General features: G+C 32.8%; 5 protein-coding genes across 6 annotated transcripts; 2 read left to right on the plus strand and 3 right to left on the minus strand.

Moving 5' to 3' along the window:
* Positions 1 to 2,722: 2,722 nt before the first annotated feature.
* Positions 2,723 to 5,386, minus strand: OBE2 (potyvirus VPg interacting protein (DUF1423)). Of its 2 annotated transcripts, none has more exons than NM_124190.4 (3): positions 5,173 to 5,386; positions 3,681 to 4,794; positions 2,723 to 3,603 (listed from the first exon to the last, which is right to left on the minus strand). In NM_124190.4, the coding sequence occupies exons 2-3, from the start codon at positions 4,774 to 4,776 to the stop codon at positions 2,975 to 2,977; spliced, it is 1,725 nt and encodes a 574-aa protein (NP_199627.1). In that variant the 5' UTR covers positions 4,777 to 4,794; positions 5,173 to 5,386; the 3' UTR covers positions 2,723 to 2,974. The 2 variants fall into 2 exon arrangements, with proteins under 2 accessions (NP_199627.1, NP_001032031.1); NM_001036954.1 differs by having other exon boundaries at positions 2,789 to 3,603; positions 5,111 to 5,272.
* Positions 5,387 to 7,225: 1,839 nt separating this feature from the next.
* On the minus strand, positions 7,226 to 8,346 carry SLY2 (F-box family protein). The gene has a single exon (NM_124191.4). It carries the CDS (start codon positions 8,156 to 8,158, stop codon positions 7,685 to 7,687), a length of 474 nt encoding a protein of 157 aa, NP_199628.1. The 5' UTR covers positions 8,159 to 8,346; the 3' UTR covers positions 7,226 to 7,684.
* Positions 8,347 to 14,100: 5,754 nt separating this feature from the next.
* On the plus strand, positions 14,101 to 15,579 carry AT5G48175 (uncharacterized protein). The gene is made up of 2 exons (NM_124192.3): positions 14,101 to 14,274; positions 14,396 to 15,579. The coding sequence occupies exons 1-2, from the start codon at positions 14,164 to 14,166 to the stop codon at positions 14,630 to 14,632; spliced, it is 348 nt and encodes a 115-aa protein (NP_568691.1). The 5' UTR covers positions 14,101 to 14,163; the 3' UTR covers positions 14,633 to 15,579.
* Positions 15,580 to 15,892: 313 nt separating this feature from the next.
* Positions 15,893 to 17,716, minus strand: NSP5 (nitrile specifier protein 5). Its single transcript, NM_124193.4, has 2 exons — positions 17,285 to 17,716; positions 15,893 to 17,189 (listed from the first exon to the last, which is right to left on the minus strand). Exons 1-2 carry the CDS (start codon positions 17,312 to 17,314, stop codon positions 16,239 to 16,241), a joined length of 981 nt encoding a protein of 326 aa, NP_568692.1. The 5' UTR covers positions 17,315 to 17,716; the 3' UTR covers positions 15,893 to 16,238.
* Positions 17,717 to 17,733: 17 nt separating this feature from the next.
* On the plus strand, positions 17,734 to 19,385 carry AT5G48190 (glycosyltransferase family protein (DUF23)). Its single transcript, NM_124194.2, has 2 exons — positions 17,734 to 18,607; positions 18,990 to 19,385. The coding sequence occupies exons 1-2, from the start codon at positions 18,435 to 18,437 to the stop codon at positions 19,123 to 19,125; spliced, it is 309 nt and encodes a 102-aa protein (NP_199630.1). The 5' UTR covers positions 17,734 to 18,434; the 3' UTR covers positions 19,126 to 19,385.
* Positions 19,386 to 19,778: the final 393 nt, after the last annotated feature.

Raw genomic sequence — 19,778 nt, forward strand, 5'->3', positions numbered from 1 at the left:
GCCACTGGTTTACCATAACTTAAGTTTATAGTACAGAGTAATTTAATTAGCTTTTTTTTGTCACCAAAAACAAAATTTGCATAAATATTAACAACACAAAGCCACCAATTATTTGAGTAAATGTTCTTTTTTGTCGTAAACTTCTAATCAAATAATTCAGTTTTAATATAATGCATTTAGAAAATTATATATAAATACACGGAAAAGAAAACTAATTGGCTTTTAGTAGATATAGGAAGACAAGAAGGAACACCAAAGAAAATCAAAGTCAAAGAATGTTGACCGGGTAGAGAACGAAGACTACAATGCTGAATTCAAATGATGTGATTTCATGCCACACGACTGTGGAAATTACGAAGTAATTTGATTTTGTAGAAAATAACGAAAACAGAAACTTATTTCTTATGATAAAATGTCAGTTTTTGTTTTCTTTCTAATTTTACTATACCATTTTAATCATCGAACATACCTATTTTATCCATAGTTTTGGAAACATTTGGATCGTTTCAAAGGAAAAAAAAGCAAAAAATCTATAAAACAAATGGTCAAATTTAAACTGCCATGGATTGTATCTTGAACTTCAAATAACTTGTGATAGTTCTTATAGTACAATAATAAATCTGAAGCTAAAATACTTTTGATAACCAAAAGCTTATGATATAGTGATTGAGCCTAGGATCCATCCAAAAGATTGTGTCATAAGTCATACTAATTTGATACGTTGAGATGTACGAGTTTTGGTTCAGAATTTTACATATAATTAAAAAAAAGTTAATAAGAAAATCCAGATTCCAAACTAAAAAGGTGTTAACTAAATCTTGCAAAGCAGTTAAAATAATAAAAATAAAATTTACTCTCTTTTGTAAGTGAATGTTGTGTCACTATGACCCCACAACCCAACCCCCCTTTGCCGTTCTTTTTTGTATCATTATTCTTTTTGACAACCCTTTCCATTATAATATGGTGGAGATATCTCACGTTTAACAAAAATAAAAATGTAGAGGGGTAATGTGTTTTAAAAACATATATAAATGATTCTCTAAATCTGTCTATTTGTCGTTTTTTAAAACTTCATACAATGAGTGACGTCCCATGTACCATGTATGTAAATGTGTGTATGTATGTACATGGGACTTGTAAACTATATATATAGAAAATCTAATGCTAATTCTTTTCCCATTTTTCTCATCATGGCTAAACTCTCATCATCTCCAACTACAGATCTTCTTTGGTGATAGAAATGCAGAATATTTCTGAGATATCATCATCAACCTTTTTTTTTAAGTAATGCATATCTTACACCATCTCCATCAATGGTTTTTCATTGAGAAACTGTTCAATATAAAAATAAAATATAATCAAAAAGTATGAGAGAGAGTAGAATTAGTCTCTCAAGTGAGAAACTCTGAGAAACCCATAAGAACACTTGTATATCATCTATTGGTCAAATATTATTTTATTGTAAAAATTTAATTATATAACTAATATATATTAAAATACTAATATTTTTCTTTTTTGAGAAACCAAGAAGGTATCTCACTGATGGAGATACCCTTAGTTGTCATCAATCATCATCATCTATATTGCATACAGTGTAAAAAGTTCATATTAAATCTACTAAAATAAAGGGTAAAAGTAAGATTCAATGAGTGAGCCATTTATGATTTAAGAAAAAATAAAATGAAAGGTGTTCCCCGAGTTCAAAACCCAAGCGGGAATGTGAAAACTTTTGGTTTCTCTGTGTCAATACAAAGATGAATGATGGTTCCTGACACCGAGAATATGTGAACAAAGCTCAGACAAAATATGAACAATCACTTATAGATAGTTATTTTAAAAGTCAAGATAAGTGTAATAAAATTAATTTATTGAGAAAAAAATACATCAATTTGTTGCATGGAATAAACTCGAGCATGGATCGTAGAGGAAAATGCATCTGCAAAATTATTTAGGGACTTGTATACTTTTTACTTGTCTGACTGATTTTGTTTCAACATTTACTTCCTGGGGAGACAGTTTGTGCTGAAATGGATCAAAAGAGTTACAATACAAAAATGGTTAAGTAAGCCATTGGATTATGATCTCGACATTATGTACATGGAGTGTAGTAGAAACAAGGCTGCATATATATGGGTTATCAAGAACACACATATTCCGGTAAAAACAACCGACAATGGAAACATTAATGGTGATGGTTTTTCCTAACAATGTTGCAATTTTATGATATATATATACAAAGAAGTTGAGAATGATCCATAATTGCAAGTCATTCTACTTCATTCACAAGAATGAGGCGGTTTGAAAAATCTTCGAAGTTTTAGTTTGAAGTGGGTACAAGACTGTTTCTCAAAACAGTACCTTCATCGACAAAAATCCGTGGTACATCGTGTACATATAAAGTTGGCGACATGATTTTTTTTTCGACCATTTGAGATTGGGATAGAGTAAGCTCTACTGCACATCATCTGCATTTACACCTTCAAGGCTGCGACATCGCACATTAACCGCGTTAGTTTTCAATTTTCCACAGCCCCCTTCCAAAAGTCTATCGGAGACAATGGAATTTTGTGTTGTGTAGTCATTTGTATCTTACTGCATTGACAGTTATAAGCTAACACGAAGTTCTTCTTTAAGTTCTTATCAGAAAGTCCTCCAATAAGTGTTAGATAGCTCAAAGCCATGTCGAGTTATAGAGAAGACTTAAAAACGAAAGGCTCAAGTATCATGACAAAGATTAATTAAGACTGTTGTTTGCACAATCAACTCTTTCTACGTTTCCTAAATCACTGAATCAACCAACCAAGAAACCATAACATAGATAAACAACGTCATATCAACAAAGTGAGAACACACAAATTACAAAACATCAGTAATATAGATAGATCCTACACGGCAACAAACACTCGTTTTACAAAACACAGTGATGAAATTTAGGATATGAAAACTACATATATATATAAGGGAGGAAGAAGCATTAGGGATTGGATCTGAAAGGATTACGCTCGTTTAATTGAGGATCAACCTTGGGAGAGAGATTGTATCCTTGAAGCAGATCGCGGATCTTTGAGTACATCATCACCTGTGACGGGTCTCCTCCCCCACCACTGCTTTGTGATGCCACCCTTGAGTTTTCCTGCAGCTTAATCTTCTCAAACAGATACTGCTTCTCTGCCTCGGCCTCACTCAGCCTCTGTTTCAGATAGTTACTTGCGTATTCCTCCTCAGACTTATCCATTTTCGCTAGTACAATCCTCTGCAACCTATCAGCCTCCCGCTTTGCTTCATTTGCTTTAAGCTGGAACATGTCTGCCTCCGCTTGCTTCAGCCTCACGATTCTCTCTAGCTCATCTATCTGAAGTTTCTTCTTCTGCCTCTCTGCTTTCAGTTCTGAAACTTCCTTGGCTTTGTCTTCGAGCTCTCTATCGCATGTCTCAAGAGCCATGCGTGCCTTCTTGAACATTCTCATCTTCTCCTCAGCCACTATCTCCATTTTCCTCAAAGTCTCTTGTACAACTTCAGCAATTCGGTTGCATGCATCCTGAGGTGCCATCAAACGTCCACCTTCTCCATTTTCAAAGCTCTTCGCAGAGTCTGATTCGATCTCTTTGGTAAAACAGTAACAAAAAAGGGTTAAGACTCTGCAGACAAATAGTAATGTTGGTTCATAAAAAAGAAGTTACCTTGGAAAAACATTAATATCAATTTGGCAGCAGTTGCTTCAGCCAAACCACCTTTAATCTTGTCAATAAGCTCCTCACACTTCCAAAACAGTTTCCTACCTCGTTGATCTTCGCTTCCGCGGAAAATCCTACTAACAAAATCAAGTTCCTTCATCAAAGATTCTCGATCCCAGTTCGGTGCACAGTGCTGAAACACATCTTTAACCCATCCCAACAGCTCAGACGTTCGGTTACAAGCCCGACACTTAAACACTATCTCTCCTGGACCTGAAGTATTATTCTTAGCAGAGGATCCAGTGGTGATCTGTCCATCCCGAATAGCACAATCCGTATGAGTCCAGTGGGAACACAAGTCACATCCGATCCAGCGGCAAGTATTAACCGAAAAATCAAACTTGTTACAGATCGTACACATACAAAGGTTACAAAACCCTTTCCTATTAGTACATATATCACAGTAGCAATCATCAGCAGGTAGTTGATTTTGGCAAGCTATGTTTCTACATCTCTTGTATACAAAAATCTCGATAAGAGACGGCTGAGACAGACTAATATTCGGATGCAAAAACGCCTGAATCCCGGTATTTATCGCTACAAGTATCTCAAGCTGCACCCGATGAGCTCTAACAAGTGTTACAGAGCTCAAATCAGTTCTACTCTGAACAACCTTCTGCAAGAACATGAACTCATCAACACTCTGCGCTACATTCCCTTCAAGGATAGACTTAAGACCGTTCTTTAACTCGTCAAGAAACTCATCCGGTAATCGATGCATTCTCTCTGCAACTAACTCAACTCTTTCCCTAGCGATATCCCGTACCGATACCTTGTCCGCATTCGAAACATGGTGCATCACATTCACAGTTTGTTCCATAGAATCAGGCTCTGTCTTTTGACTCATTGACTTCTTCCCAGCAACAGTGTCTCCTAGTGGCCATGTTTCTTGAGAACTCGCACTCTCCGCTGGAGACTCGCGACGCGGCTCTTGATCTGAAGAGACTAGTGAAAGAGCTGTTTCAAGTCCTCCTCCACTTCGTTGTTGTTGACGTGGTGGTAACATTTGGTGAGGATGATTCGAACCAGATGATGTTCCCATCAAATATTAAACCAAAATCTGAAATTCAGAGAAAACCCTCATAAATCATAATATCACCATCACAACATGAATCCAAGCTTTGAATTTGACTTAAACCCAGAAACAAGCTCTGAAGTTGACTTTAACCCAGAAATTGAAAACCCTAATTATTTATCAAACTCTCGGTAAATTAGTCAAAGAAGAATCTTAAGGAATTGATTAAGTTGATAGTTAGATGATGCTATATATATATATATGAAATACAAATCGTAAGTAAAATTGATTTCTCAAGCATCGATCTTTAGAACTAGTTTTGAAGTTTTATAACTTGATTAAGAAAGATCATTAATTTTACCTCAGAGAGCATGAAACTGAAAGAGAAGAAATACAGATCGGAGCAGAGAGAGGAGGACTCACCGGAACGAGAGAGAGGCGTCGGGAGATGTAGCCGAGGAAGAAGATCAATGGGAGAGAGAGTGAGACAAGACAAAATGTGAGGACAAGTATTGTTTTATTGTAAGAAAAGAAAAAAAGAGATAAGAATTGTTGACTAGAGAGGAGGAAAAAAAACAAAAAACTTGACGCCGAAGCTTTTCCTCTTTTCTCTCTTTAAAAATCTTTCATAGAGGAGAAACTTATGGTTCATTGGTTATTTATTCCAGCTTTGGTAATTTAGGTCAATACCTTGATCTTGAAGATTTAGTCACAAGTGACCAAGAGTTATCAACATATCAAAGTATCATCTTTTGTCTATATAACCCATATGAGACCTTTACTAAGAAGGTATCGACAAGTTTTTCTACTGTTGCCATACCCTTCAAAAATTTTGACACATGCGACTATGTGCACAATGACACGAACAAAATACCAGACTTCACATTCAGGTAGAGACTACTTCAAGTCTTCAACCACGGTTTTCATGATAGTAGACTGCTTAATTTAAGACGCATTCCTTTCATGTAAAATTAGCAATAATTTATCTAAACCAATACTAAGTTAGCCTGTTCGAAATTAAGAGATTTAATTTAATTTTCCTTTTCCTTTTAGATTGATTTAGGTTAGGTAGCAATTTTTGTAATCTATTTACAATCCCTCAATTTTAGTAATTTATTAAAACACTTTAGTGTTTGAAGAGGAGATGGTAAGGTTTATTGGAACATCAAATGGATCAAAAGTCAGAACTTCTCAAGACTATATATGATTGGTTCTCTCAATCTATCATGATATAGACGAAAGCTACATGAGATTTTAATATGGATATGATATATTCTTCTCTATGGAGTCCAATGTACATGGGAACTAAAAGAAAAAGACAAGTAACAAGTTCATTCACACCATCAGCTATCTATTTCATTGATTTTTGTTTTATTTTTCTTGCTTTCGAAGAGAAACAGTACCTAGTAGAAATCAATACAATTAAAAAAATATATATTTTTAAAAAAAATTGAACTGAACGATATTTTAAAACATAGAGATGACATTATTTTTTAATCCATCGTAACCAATACAAATAAAAAATAAAAAATCAAACAGGTGTTAGTTTAGATAAATAAGTTTTTTTAGGAAATTATTGCAAGTATATAATGTAACGATCCGAGAACTATTAATAAAATATATTTTTTTTCACCGACGTTGTTCCTTTGGTGAATTGGTTCGTAGGCGAGATCATTTAGGTGGCTTCCATTTTCCGTTGACGTTGCTGTTTTTTGTGAGACAACAAATTTTTCCTAAGATGACCTTTTTCTCTCCGTTGATTTTGAGATCTTCTCTTCTTTTCTCGACATTTTTGGGTGGTCACTTTCCTCGGGATAGTTTTCCATCTCTTGACGGTGATCCAAGCAATTGGCATTATCTCGGTGCGGAAAAAAGACTTACAGTAGATATAACTCGATAATTAGTCAATGAGGTAATGTTGGTTACTAGAGATGTTAATATGGGCTAATTCACCCCCATTTATACCCATGTCATTTAAAACTCACCACATTTATTTAAACTCATTTAACCAATTAAGTTTACACCACATTTACCCTTCCCATTTAAAATTCATTTAAGTTTTCTTAACCCATTTAGACCTATATAACATTGTTTTTAACAAAATAGTGTAATCAATAATTATTTGATAATTCTTGAAAATTTATGGCAAAATACTAAACACATTAAAACTAAAATTATTCTACTTAAATTCAATTTTTTTATTTAATTTTTTTTTAAAACTGTAAAGCTGTGTTTTCCGCTAAAATAAAAAATTATGTTTTACTATAAAAAACAAATTCCCATCAAAATTACAGAATTGTGTTTTTGAATCCACTTATCATTGTTGCTAGTTCATAAAATTGTTTTTGGGTGAAAATTTACCAATTAATTACAATGCCACTAAAATTTAAAATAAAATTTACATTTCACAAATCTTGTAAAGTCTATAATGTAATTCCACCATAAAATTCACTTTGGCTAATGCCATAAGATTAAAAAAAAAAACCCATCATATTACATTTTTTTCTTATTAGAACATCATTTAATTTTACATTTTAAAAAGTGTCACCTCCCCAAGAGTCAATAACTTGCTCTTTAATATATTTTCACACTAAACCAAAAGGACAAAAAAAAACACATATGGCATAATCAATGAAAATTAGTGAAGGCCAAGATTATAAAAAAAAAGAAAAAAAAAAGTAGAAGAGACAAAACAGCTACGCGTTGGCAGTATCTACTAGGGAAGAAAAAGAAACAGGAGTGGGAAAAAAATCACGTTTATTAATGAAACCTTGTAATGAAATGAAGAAATCGAAATTTCGTAACCATAAAAGTCGGAATAAAAAATTAATTTTAAAAAGAATACAAGATTACTAATAATTTATTGATCGTCGAGAAACAAAAAGAGGGCCGTTCCGGTTACGGTTCCGGTTCCGGTTCCGGTTCCGGTTCCGGTTCAGACAACGTTAACGGGCTTCCGAAGAAATATAAGCGACGAAGGTGGCGCGTCTCCAAGCCACGCGCCGACGTAGAGGCGCTCGTAGTAATGGACACAGTAAAGTGACAGAGAGAGCTGAAGCTGGTCTCGTGTCCAAAGAAGCTTAGGGAGTCGTGCCAGGACGGGACGGATACAGAGGAAGTAGAGACATCGGTAGCCACCAAGAGCCGACACAACGGAACGAAGAGACAAAGATGGTCGTGGTGACACTTGTCGGAAACAGAGCTCTTCCCATATAGAGTCGTTTCGAGCCACGGCTGACCAAAGACGGCACACACATGCAGCTGAACAGAGAGATGAACCGTCTAGTCGCCGGAGGATTTCAACAAGAACGTCGTGGTGGTCGTTGATGCTGAACACGGGAACTTGGTTCACTCTTTGTCTCTTGTTGTTACTTTTCTCGACCATGCCTACACGTTTCTCCGACGACATGGTGAACCAAGAAAAAGAGAGAGAACTTTGTGTGTGTTCAAAGAGAGAGATTGATACAGCTGTTGATATCACACGGGCACATATAACTCTATATTTATATGTGTGTATATTGTGTGTAAGTGAGAAGCAGAGAGAGAGGAGGAGTGATGTTTTATTCAATCTGTAAAAAGAATAAAAATTTAATGTTGGTTGGGTGGTTCTTGTTTCTTTTTAAAACCTTAGTATATATCATTACTTGTTGTCTTTTTGTTTTAAAAGCTATTGGTAGAACATATAACTATTTGTTTCGTTGCTTCACTAATCTTACATATAACTTTCTTTTTTATCCTAGTATGACCAATGGAATTACCTAACGTACGGGTACAAAACTATTTTCATCCAATTATTGATTGAAAAGGAATTGGATACTAATAGTAATCTACATAAATCGAATTGATACCTTCCAATAGTGGAAAATGCTATTTTGAGAGTATTTATTTATGGAGATGAGAAGAATGTTTACGTCCAAGTAGTGGAATATATTGATAGCTCTAAAATCAACTAATTGAAGAGAAACAAATTAGAAAGATGCAAGTTTTTTTTTTTTCTTTCTGTTTTTGTTAATAGCAACTCATTACTAAACTGAATAATCCAGAGGTGATCAGTGATTGTCTTCTGAAAGTGGGCAAGGACCTGAAACTTCAAACCTAATGAAGATAAATTGTAATTAATCTTGTGGTATAGTATGTAAATTTAACTAATATTATTATGAATATCATATTTTACTAAATGTGAATACGTGTGTAAATGAAACCTACTTGTGATTCTATATATATTGGTGGGTATTATTGGGTAACGTAAAAAGTTAAAGGGATTTGGAACGACTACTATTTTCTTTGTCTCCTCCACGCTTTGCTTTGCTTTCTGAACGGTAATGTAAGTCAAACCTCTCTCGTTGACTTTTTTTTTTTTTTTCTTTTTTTCTTACTGCTTTCTTTTTTGCCAGTCCATAATTAACAGTCGAGGACTTAACCTATACAAGGTAAATACAATTAAATCCGAATGTTCACACACCCTTAGAAGATTGATTTCATGTAACTTGTTGAAGGAGTTTAAAATTGTTAACGAATAGTTCGTAGACATTGTAAGACCGTATCAAAACCTAAATTTCAACTAATTAAGAGAACTACCTTGATTTATAAGTAGTTTACAACTAATCAAGACGACTCTGATGATGCAAATCCTAGTTCAAATCCCAAGTCTTGCGGTATGATTGATAGATATATGAACATTATTTTTGATTAAAAATAAACAACAATTTATATTCTAAGCTTATTATTTTTTAAATTATAGTTAAAATTTTAATAAAACAATTCACTAGAAAATTAGCATATATTAAGATTTTAATATTAAATCTACAGAAACAAATCAAACAATTCAAAACTAAAAACCAAAAACAAAAACCCAAAAAGTATACAATTATTAAAGAAAAAAAAAACATTGCCATTCAATCGAAAGTCTTGTTTGGACCTTTTCCCAAAACGTTTTTTATAAAAAAGTTTGTTATAATTTTACATGAATAATGCATTCAACTACGTGATCACTGTCAAGGTAATATTTTACAACGTATAACAATAATGTCTAACAACATCAAGATATTGGTTTTAGTCTCTGTAGATATTATATGTTGTACGAAAATGTGTATATCTTACATTAAAGCCTTCACACCAATTACATTATAGCTAGTTTCATATTTTTATAAATTTATTGGGAGTATAATTAACGGATATATTTGTAGATAAAAATATAGATATAAAATATGCATGTGAACATCTATATCTAGTCTATAGACAGAGAGAAGAGTTGTGACTTGTGAATGGGAATCGAGGTGAAGTGAGGAAAGGTCCAAGGGAAAGAATCCAGGAGTGAGAGAACTGCAAATCCGATGCTCTTCAATTTCGTTTTTTTTTCCTCTCTCAGTCTCCCATTTTATAGCTATATATAAAAAAAATTATGAATATAATAAACCATGTCACTTAAAAAAAAACAAGACACTACAATTTCTTGTCCCTTTTGTTACTTTTTTTCTTTGTGATGATAAAAAAAAAAAAATTGGTTTCGAAGCACTTGAAAATAGTAAATCTTCAAATACATTACAATTTAAATTAAATATAGACATATGCTTGTCATTATCAGAAAAAAAAAATTATGTATACATATGCGTGTCTTGGTGTATATGTTTATTATAGTTATATTCTCGAGGTAAAAGAGACATTGTTGTTCGTTCTTCTTGTTGTTTTTTGTATTTACCTTTTTTTTTTAGTTCTTCCATATGTCTTTCTTCAACGTTCTCAATCTTTCTTGTTTCAGGGCCGTTGTGAAATTATCTACCGTATACTCATGCTTGTTTCCACGTAGATATAAAATGCACATAAGTTGCATGACGTAACAAGACTTTAAATACTTTATAAAAGAAAAAAAAACTTTACAAATACAAAGAGGTCTTGGGATATTACCAAGTATCCTAAGTAATTTTGATTATATTTTTCATGATGCATGTTTATCTATTACTGCCTAGACCAATCCTAAGAAACAACTCCATGACAATGAGTTGAAAGTCTTCTTCCTTCCTTTACAATACATAGAACATATAAAGATTTTTTTTAAAAAAGAATATGAGAAAGAAGAGAAAAAAAACGCTGTAAATATTTATTAATACTTCATTATATGATAGTTATAAGGAATATTTTCATTAATGTGAGGAGACTGTAACCAAAAAAAAAACTAAATTAACGAAAACTGAATGATATAAATGATAATCATCTGATAATGCTATTGGAACAACAAAGATACTGCATGGACATATTGATCACTATTCACATATTTTCTATTTTGCTCTAGTCTAACCACAATTTTTTTTTAAAACTGTTTTATTAATTTGTACTGTTGTCTATGTAAAGGTGCGGTTGACCATATATAGATTCATGTCTTTTACCTCAAATTTTATTTAATTTATAGTTATGTGGATTACCCTTCCTGATCAGTAGTCTTACTTCTGGAAACAATACTCTACTATATAACTCGAAATGTTTTCCTATTAGTTAGAACTTTTGGTTAGATACGTTTTTACCCATTCTGCAGTAACCAAACTCTTTCTGTCCAAAATCTTTATTTCCATAATTTTCTAAAACATATTGATGAGGTTACCATACTTTCTATCATAGAAAATCAGGATATATTATAAAAAAAATAGCATAAATTTGTATCATTTTCAACGAACAATAGCCGTAGACTACCATCCAAGTGAAGAGACAAAAGAAAGACTGTCACCCAAAGAGAACAAAAATCAAAATAGAATGAAATGATAAAAGTAACTAATTGATAAGCTTGACGTCAAAAATAATAATTAATTTGCTGAAAAATCAACATTAAGCATCTATCAAAGATATAGTCTAGTCATTAAGCATCTATTTAGTTGTCTTTTTGGGCTTTGGAATTTCGCCAAAAATAGCAAACCCAAAATTCGTTTTAACACTCATGCTGTCTTTGGCCTCCACATATGTTACAATGTGCATGTATACATATGCTTTACCAATGAAATGGATTCAACAATTTGAATTTGAACTTCTAACAAATCATTGACGAAGAAGATATGAAATGTTGACAAGGAGATGAAGTAAAAGAGAAAGAATTTTGTTTTGTCATGTGGGTATATTTAACCGTTCGACTCTTTATTATAGTACTGATATTATTAGTTTAGAAACTCTAGCTACTTCATTATGAAAATGTTGAATTCAAAAAGAAAAAAAAAAAGATATGTTGAATTCATCTTTGAAAAAAAGAAAAAAGAGTTGAATCCATGAAATAACAAGAAGATACTTACGAAATATTTTCCTATCATACTTGAGATGTTTATGTTTATTTCATTTATTTTCTTTCAAATATCCACTTACTCTTTCGACGACTAGCGTTTGTACTTTGTAAAAAGAGTGACATGTGCGGCATCAAATTGGTCAACCTTATATAATTATCGTATTGACTCCGATTTACAAATATAATTTTCCGGGAAAATGGGTGGGATCAAACAAAACATTTTTTTTTTATTGATTTATGAAAATAACACTAACGTCTCTCTCCTCGTTTTGCAAGATTGATTCATTTGAGATAGAATTTAGCATGAAGACAAAACTCGTAAAATTTACTAAATAACGATTTTGGTTTTGTTTAACATTTGTTGAGAGATCCACCGTGTTAGAAGGTCAACCATGCTAGGAGATGACGGAGATTACAAGCATAAAGCAACCGAGATTAAGAATATCCGATCGTAGAAGGTTTAACATCATATAACATCATATTATTTCAATTTTCTATGTCATTAGTATAGAAACTTATATTTATATAGAATTAAGAAAATCCGGTCGTAGAAGGTTCAAAAAGCTGAAAACTACATAGTATTTGACTATTATTTTCTTGCAAAGAAGCTTATTTCATTTGAAGAATATATACTAAATACCACTTTACATAAAGATTTTTATTATATAAAATTTGCCTTTCACATCTATTAGTACAAATATGTAAAACAACCTAGGATATAACATATGCAATTTTAGGAATAAAATAAAGCAATAAAGGTATTTTATGTCAAATTAAGGAAGGTATCCAATGTCTAACTAGTTCCAAATCAACCAACTAGACTTTCTCGTTTAAATGTTTTACAAAATAAAAAAATAAAAAAAGACTTTTCGGGTATAAATACATTATTTATTGCAATATAATAAGAATTTACTGAGATGGAGACGCAAGCGCAGAGCAGAAGCCAAAGATTTGGTCAGCCCTAAACGCTAAAACAAGTAAAAACAGCAAAGAAAAGATGAATGACACTTTGGTCCTCCATCAAATCTTTAATAACGTTATTGACTTATATAGTATTGGTACAGGTACATATTTGTAATTGAATACAATATTTACTTTTCTACAAAAATAAAGAAGAAGGATTTGGTAATGATTAAAGGAGTAAACAAGGTTAAAAAGGTATACTGTCATAATGAGATAAAAGCTCAAATACAATGGTAAAGAAAACAAAGAGGAACAAGGGTGAACACAAACATACCCTCCAATAAACAAACAAAGACTGCCACATTTGTCCAAATTTCATTTTCACCTTCACGTATGCATACATACACAACATATTCAGGCTTAGTTGTATATTTTCTTTTTAACTATTCTTACATGGGGGAAAACCGTAGAGAAATCGCAAGTGGATAAATAAAGAATTTTTGGTATTTTGATTAATAAATAATTATCTAATTTCTATTTTAACTTTTGATCTAAAAAATACAAAAAAAACTAAAATTGATTTAAATAATTTTTCATTATTATTTTGATTACTTTTGTAGGAAAAAACAGTAAGAAATAATTTTTAGGAAAATCGTTGGAAATTATTTCTTACAAATGTTTTGGTAAAAAAAATTCCTTCTATTTTCTTACCAAATATTTCTACCAATTATTTTTGTAGATGGCCGTTAGTCTTCCTCTGGTTTTAGGCTTGGTTTTGTCTCTGTTTCTATTATTTTTCCTCTGTTTTTATTTTTGTATTGGTTTCTAAACCTCCTTTATTATGAAAACGATAAAAAAAAAAGGGGTTTTCATCCATTTTTCCTAATTAAATGAGATTAATTAAAGGCCTAATCTTTCACTATATTTGCTAGAGTTATTTTTGGAGTCAACGGCGACTTAGTAGCATATTTCGTTCGTTGAAGTATCATGCAATGAATCATCCTATTTAAATAACAGTTTAGTGTGGAAAAAATGGTTGTAAAGATCGGAAACACGATATGATCATCTATATATGTACAGTACATAAAACAAAAATGGTCAATGAGGCATATTAAAAAAATGAAAACCAGAGATCAATTCAATGAATCAAAATCTCTATATATAAGAGCTTCACATATAAGACTATAAGACCATCCAAAAGTACCTCCTTATAAGAAGAACTCAAAGTACAAAAACAAACAAAAACCAACATGGCTTTGCAAAAGTTTCCTCTCTTGGGGCTGTTTCTGGTCCTAACCATCCTCGTCTCTTCAGCGACAGCCGATGGACATGTTTGCCCGCCGTCAACAAAACTAAGCCGGGTAAGTTTCCGTGATGTTTTTTTTTATTTGTCATAACTAGTAACTACTATTATAATTTTGTTTAAGTACGTAATTAATATATATCCATAGTAATATTCTTTTCTTTCAATTTAAACTACAGAGATGCAATAACGATAAAGAAAATGTGGTTGTCAGTTTCTTCCATCGTTATAAGGTTATAAGTGAGTATCCTGTTTCCATAAAATATTTGTTGATGTTTTTCGTTTTTGTTTTTTATTTTCTATTTGTGGATAACCAAGAACCTATGGACTATTGGTCGATAATTCCATTGGGCCGGGGACCGAAGAATTTGTTGGTGTTTAGTATTTTATTTTATTTTAATTTTTATATACTATGATATTGGACATTTATCTATATCTTTTGGTATCATATATGTAAATATGTGATTTGCAAATGTTTAAAAGATAATTCATTACCCGAAATGGTGAAATCAATAGTTTTTAACTTGCTTTTCACCTTGCTACCCAAAGGAGAAGAGTTGGGAAGGTATTAATGTGAGAAATTGGAAGCTAAACTTAAGATTTGACCAATTGTTTCGATCATCATTTAGAAATATTTAGCTAATCGTCCCATGTCAGAGTCAAAATACTATGGGTTACAACAGTGTTCTCGCTTATGGCATCCAACTTATGTTATAATGTCACTAATAGTGTCTGTCTGATTTCTCTTTCTGGATTATTCTGGTTCAGAGTATGAGTCTTGTTGCCCACCCAAAGTTGGCTATGCTTTTACTCTTTCTATTCTTTGAAAATTTAAGTTTTTTTCTAAAGGTTCAGATTATCCTCTAGAAACTTCTATTCAATTATCCTGAGTAACACCTATTTGATTTGAAATTCCACTTTGATTACAAATTTTACTAAAGAGCGTCACATAATTGGTAATTTAGTTTTGAAGGAAATTTTGGTGTATTATACCATATAGAAATCAAGCATTTGTTTATGTTACAGTCAACAATGCTTAATAATATAGTTTCTTCCACCAGTAACCATAGCTAAAAGCCTAAAAGTTCCAGCTCAACAATCTCTTTCTTATAACCCCTTCAACTAAATCACATTACCCCCAAACTGTAATGTATCAAGAGATGATAAATAGATGATAAATATTGTGATCACTGTTCCGACGAATTTCCGACTTTCAACCACCAAAATATGTATATCTTGTAGCACGAAAATGTCTCACATTGGATAGGAACTTAGGAAGGATAGTAGACCAATAATTTATACAGACCTAAGAGCATCTCATGTTATCAAATTCAATATAACAGCACAACATCGAACATACATGTATTATTCAAGTATCAAATTGTACTGTTATTGCCACTAGCATTTTCCACAGTTAACATAAAACTAAAATTGATATCCCATCCAAACATATGATTTTTGAGCCAATTTGCAAGTGCCTCTCCCACATAATCATTGATTGACTTAAAGATGATCTTTCTTTGCAAACATGAGCAATATTTAACCATATATTTGGTACAAGTAGTACTTTCTGTTCCTATACAAATTTTGGCACAACCATTACTTATTTGTGAAATAAGCTCTTATAAGTCTTCTCTTTCTCATACTTCAATAATTTCGTTCTTTGAAAGAATTTTAAACAACAAAACAACTTTACTAAAAGAATATATGAACCCTTGACCCTCTACAAATGCAAAAAGATAATTCTTCCAAAACTATCACTGTTAAATCCGAATGCAACAACTTGACCATATATCACCACCACTTTTAGCCTTTCACTTTCTGAGAATCAGACTAACAAGATTTTTATTAAATTACCAAAACACCAAACTTAATAAACTATTTGGAATAGGTAGCAAAGTTTCACCACACATAGCTCCTTAAACACAGACACTTAGCAGTTACATATCATCACCACTTAAACTCCTTAAAACAACAACACACTAAACACTTTATAAACGAAAGACACAAAGCAGCTAGTCATTAATTGACATTAAGATGAGAGAAACCCCAAAACACCAAATCATCAAGCCGCTCATTGGTCGGAGAATTCCCACCATGAACCAACAAACCTTCCTCACCATCCTTAACCGCTTTCGTAAACGCGCACCACCCACGTTGGCTCGGCTTCTCCTCTTCATTCCCGCACACAATCCTCTCCCACACTAACGTCTCTGTATCAAGCTGATAAACCTCTCCAGACATCTTCCCAGCTCCCATGTGCATAAGCTCATGCGGCTCTTCCTCCCCACCATAAATAACAATGTACTTCCCGTAAGAAACCGCCGGAAACACGCTTCTCGCCGCCGGTACATCCCCGGTAGTCTCCACAGCCTTCCACTGTTCACTAGCCAAGTCAAAACAATGAATATCACCCAATTCATTACCATCAAACCCAAACAAAACCCAAATTCTCCCTTCCACAACCACAAGCCCTGGTGCTCCTCTGCCTTTACAAGCTTCCCCAGCCGCCGGATACTCAACCCATTTCTGATCAACAACATCGTACGCATGAAGCGTATTCACACGTCCTTTAGCAGTAACACCACCAAACACATAAACTTTCCGATCATCACCAGCCATTGAATGATAGCTACGACCAGGAAGCCCTTCCTCAACAGGAGCCAACAATTTCCACTCATTGGTCTCAGTATCATACGAATGAAGACCGTTGTATCTCCGTTTATCGTCACGGCCACCGTAGACATAGATCGTTGAACCGATCGTTACCATCGAGACACCAAAACAGGGGAAAGGAGCCTCTCCGGTCGCAGGAGCTATCGACCATTCTTGAGTCTCAAGATCGAAAACGTAAAGATCGTTATCAATATGGATCGTTGGCTTAAGCTCACCACCAAAACAGTAAACTTTGTTCCCAACGACGGTCATGGCATGTGAGCTTCTAGCCCCAGGACCAGCTCCTTTTTGACCCACCTGATTAACATAATCACATTACATTTCTAAGATCAAAGAAACCAAATAAAAGAATCTTAATATGTATTATAGAGATTGAAAGATTGAATCTTTACCTTTAACCATTTGTTCTCCACCGGACACATTTTTTTCGTTACTCACCAGAAAGATTTTTTTTTAGAGGATGAAAGAAAAAAGTTTTGTGGCTATTGTTGTTGATGCTGTTGCGTGTACTTACTTATAGGAAAATGTGGTATCAAGGGACCACAATTAAAGTACAAAAGTAAATTACGATTTCTCTTACTAAGAATTAAGTAACGTCTAATATTAAAAGATAAATGGAGATACGTTACCATCTATGATACTAATTCTTATTTTATTGTGACAGATTGAAGAGTATTTCTGTAATAGTACGAGACGTGTTCTATCTTTGGCTTACCTATTAAGAAAAAAATCTTGATTAATTTAAAAAATTATTTCCAGAATTAGGCGAGGTATCATAGTCATATCCTCTTATTATTAAAAAAGAAGTACAAATTAAATTTTTGTCTAATTTAGCCTCAATTTTGATTTCAATTTTGAATTTTGTTCTTCCTTATCAAGGGTAAAATCGTCCAAACCAAATAACTAAATTAAACAGGATCCGCGTTTTACATAGACGGGTGAGTTATGTTTAATGGGCTTTTGATCACATGTAAAACTACATAATAGGTTACCATCAAGTAATGCAATCTTAACCATAACACGATTAGTTGTATATCTCAACAATTTTTAGTATCTAATACACGCATATTCCATCAAAATAGTCTGCATATTTAATTACGATTTTAAGAATCTTCAATCATATATTCACCCTCCTCACTAATCACTATAAAATCGACATAGACGAGCTTATTCGATTCTTCTAACTACCATAACACGATAATACATTCCATAAATTAGAAAAAAATCTTATAAATTTATTCTCTTAAATCTAAAACTAACCATAATCAACTAAACAATATTTACCACTTATCTAAATATAGCCAATCATTATGAACTAAACCAAATTCGAATCATTAGTGAGGATCCAATCTTTGATTTGCAACTTATCCTGCAAGATATTTTCGAATATTTTTGAAAATATTAGATCCAACAACCCTAGCCTCCTTCATCACTATAAATATCAAAGTCATTCTCATCACAAACCAAATTGAGATCAAGAACGATTCGATGGTTATATCATAATCAATTCATGATAGTGAATGATTGTTTGCATAGGTATTCATGACGAAGTGGATGTTCTTCTTTGATGTTGATGAGTTTTTACATGTTCCGGTGAAAGAGACGATTTCGTCTGTGATGGAATCTTTGGAGGAATATTTTCAGTTTACTATTGAACTGATGCCTATGAGTAGTCGGGTTTGTTATTCCGGTGATGGCCCGGCCAGAACTTACAGGTAACATTCATAACTTTGTTGATTTTAATGATTGAACGTTAACCAAAGCCCATGTGTTGTTTATTGAGTGACTTAGAATATTAGTCACAAGTTTTTTGAAGGTGACATATAATATCAATAAGCATCTGATTCTGTCAACACTTGGCCTGTAAAAGTCTTTGTGCATTCTGTATTAGTCTCCTATGTCGGTCACGATCTTTGCTTTTATTGAACATCACATGATATTAGTGAGAAATGTTGTAAAGATTATTTCTTTTGTTTGTACCAAATATTGAATTGTAATTGGTTTGTATATTTTCTGTTTTTAGGAAGGAACATATCGGTTATTGATTTGGTTTAGTTCAGGGACTAATCTAAATGGTATTTTGGTTTTGTGTTTCAGAAAATGGGGAATTGAGAAACTGGCATATAGAGACGTCAAGAAGGTTCCAAGACGGGATCGGAAATACGCGGTCCAGCCGGAGAATGTATTCGCGATAGGCGTACACATGTCTCAGAATCTACAAGGGAAGACATAGCACAAGGCTGAGAGCAAAATCCGTTACTTCCATTACCATGGTTCGATCTCTCAGCGCCGCGAGCACGCACTCCTTATGTGCTAGACACTACAATCCGTGATGTTGTCCTTGCTGTGAGAACGTTCGAGTTGAGAACGATTGGTGATCGGCTGCTACGGACAAGACAATGAAGAGATGAAAAACATGAATAGTGAATCTAATCAATCTTTAGAAAGAAGAATTAGGTGTTAAGATGATTTACTTTGCATTGTTTTCTTTTGGGGGTATATTCTTTTATTGTATCATATAATTTGGGTAATGGGATCATTAATACAGTTTCAAAATACTCTTTAGTATATATATTCTGTATGATTTAGAAAAAAGGTCTCCTCATAAATGTTATTGTCTTTGTTTTGCCAAAAATAAAAGATAAAACATACCAACTTTGGTTTTTAAAGATCTTATAATCAACAAAATAATTACACCATCTATCATTATATTACATTTTTGTCACCATTTTACTTATATCAAATACACATTTAGTAATTGATACACAACTTTAAACACAATAAAATACATGATTCTAATCAGTAAATAGCCTCCATACTAATAAAAGATTCCAATCATTATTTATACCAGTTTTAAAAAAACTAAATATATGTTACTATTTTTTA

Source organism: Arabidopsis thaliana, chromosome 5, assembly GCF_000001735.4.
Source record: "Arabidopsis thaliana chromosome 5, partial sequence".
Classification (NCBI taxonomy): Eukaryota; Viridiplantae; Streptophyta; class Magnoliopsida; order Brassicales; family Brassicaceae; genus Arabidopsis; species Arabidopsis thaliana.

Excerpts from the sequence above, each read along its gene's own strand:
- SLY2 (NM_124191.4), bottom strand. The coding sequence starts at position 8,158 with ATGTCGTCGGAGAAACGTGTAGGCATGGTCGAGAAAAGTAACAACAAG.
- AT5G48190 (NM_124194.2), top strand. The coding sequence starts at position 18,435 with ATGACGAAGTGGATGTTCTTCTTTGATGTTGATGAGTTTTTACATGTT. Across the intron at positions 18,608-18,989 it reads GGCCCGGCCAGAACTTACAG|AAAATGGGGAATTGAGAAAC; the intron begins GTAACATTCATA and ends TTTGTGTTTCAG.
- NSP5 (NM_124193.4), bottom strand. The coding sequence starts at position 17,314 with ATGTGTCCGGTGGAGAACAAATGGTTAAAG. Across the intron at positions 17,190-17,284 it reads TGGAGAACAAATGGTTAAAG|GTGGGTCAAAAAGGAGCTGG; the intron begins GTAAAGATTCAA and ends TATGTTAATCAG.
- OBE2 (NM_124190.4), bottom strand. The coding sequence starts at position 4,776 with ATGGGAACATCATCTGGTTCGAATCATCCTCACCAAATGTTACCACCA. Across the intron at positions 3,604-3,680 it reads GATATTAATGTTTTTCCAAG|AGATCGAATCAGACTCTGCG; the intron begins GTAACTTCTTTT and ends GTTTTACCAAAG.
- AT5G48175 (NM_124192.3), top strand. The coding sequence starts at position 14,164 with ATGGCTTTGCAAAAGTTTCCTCTCTTGGGGCTGTTTCTGGTCCTAACC. Across the intron at positions 14,275-14,395 it reads CGTCAACAAAACTAAGCCGG|AGATGCAATAACGATAAAGA; the intron begins GTAAGTTTCCGT and ends TTTAAACTACAG.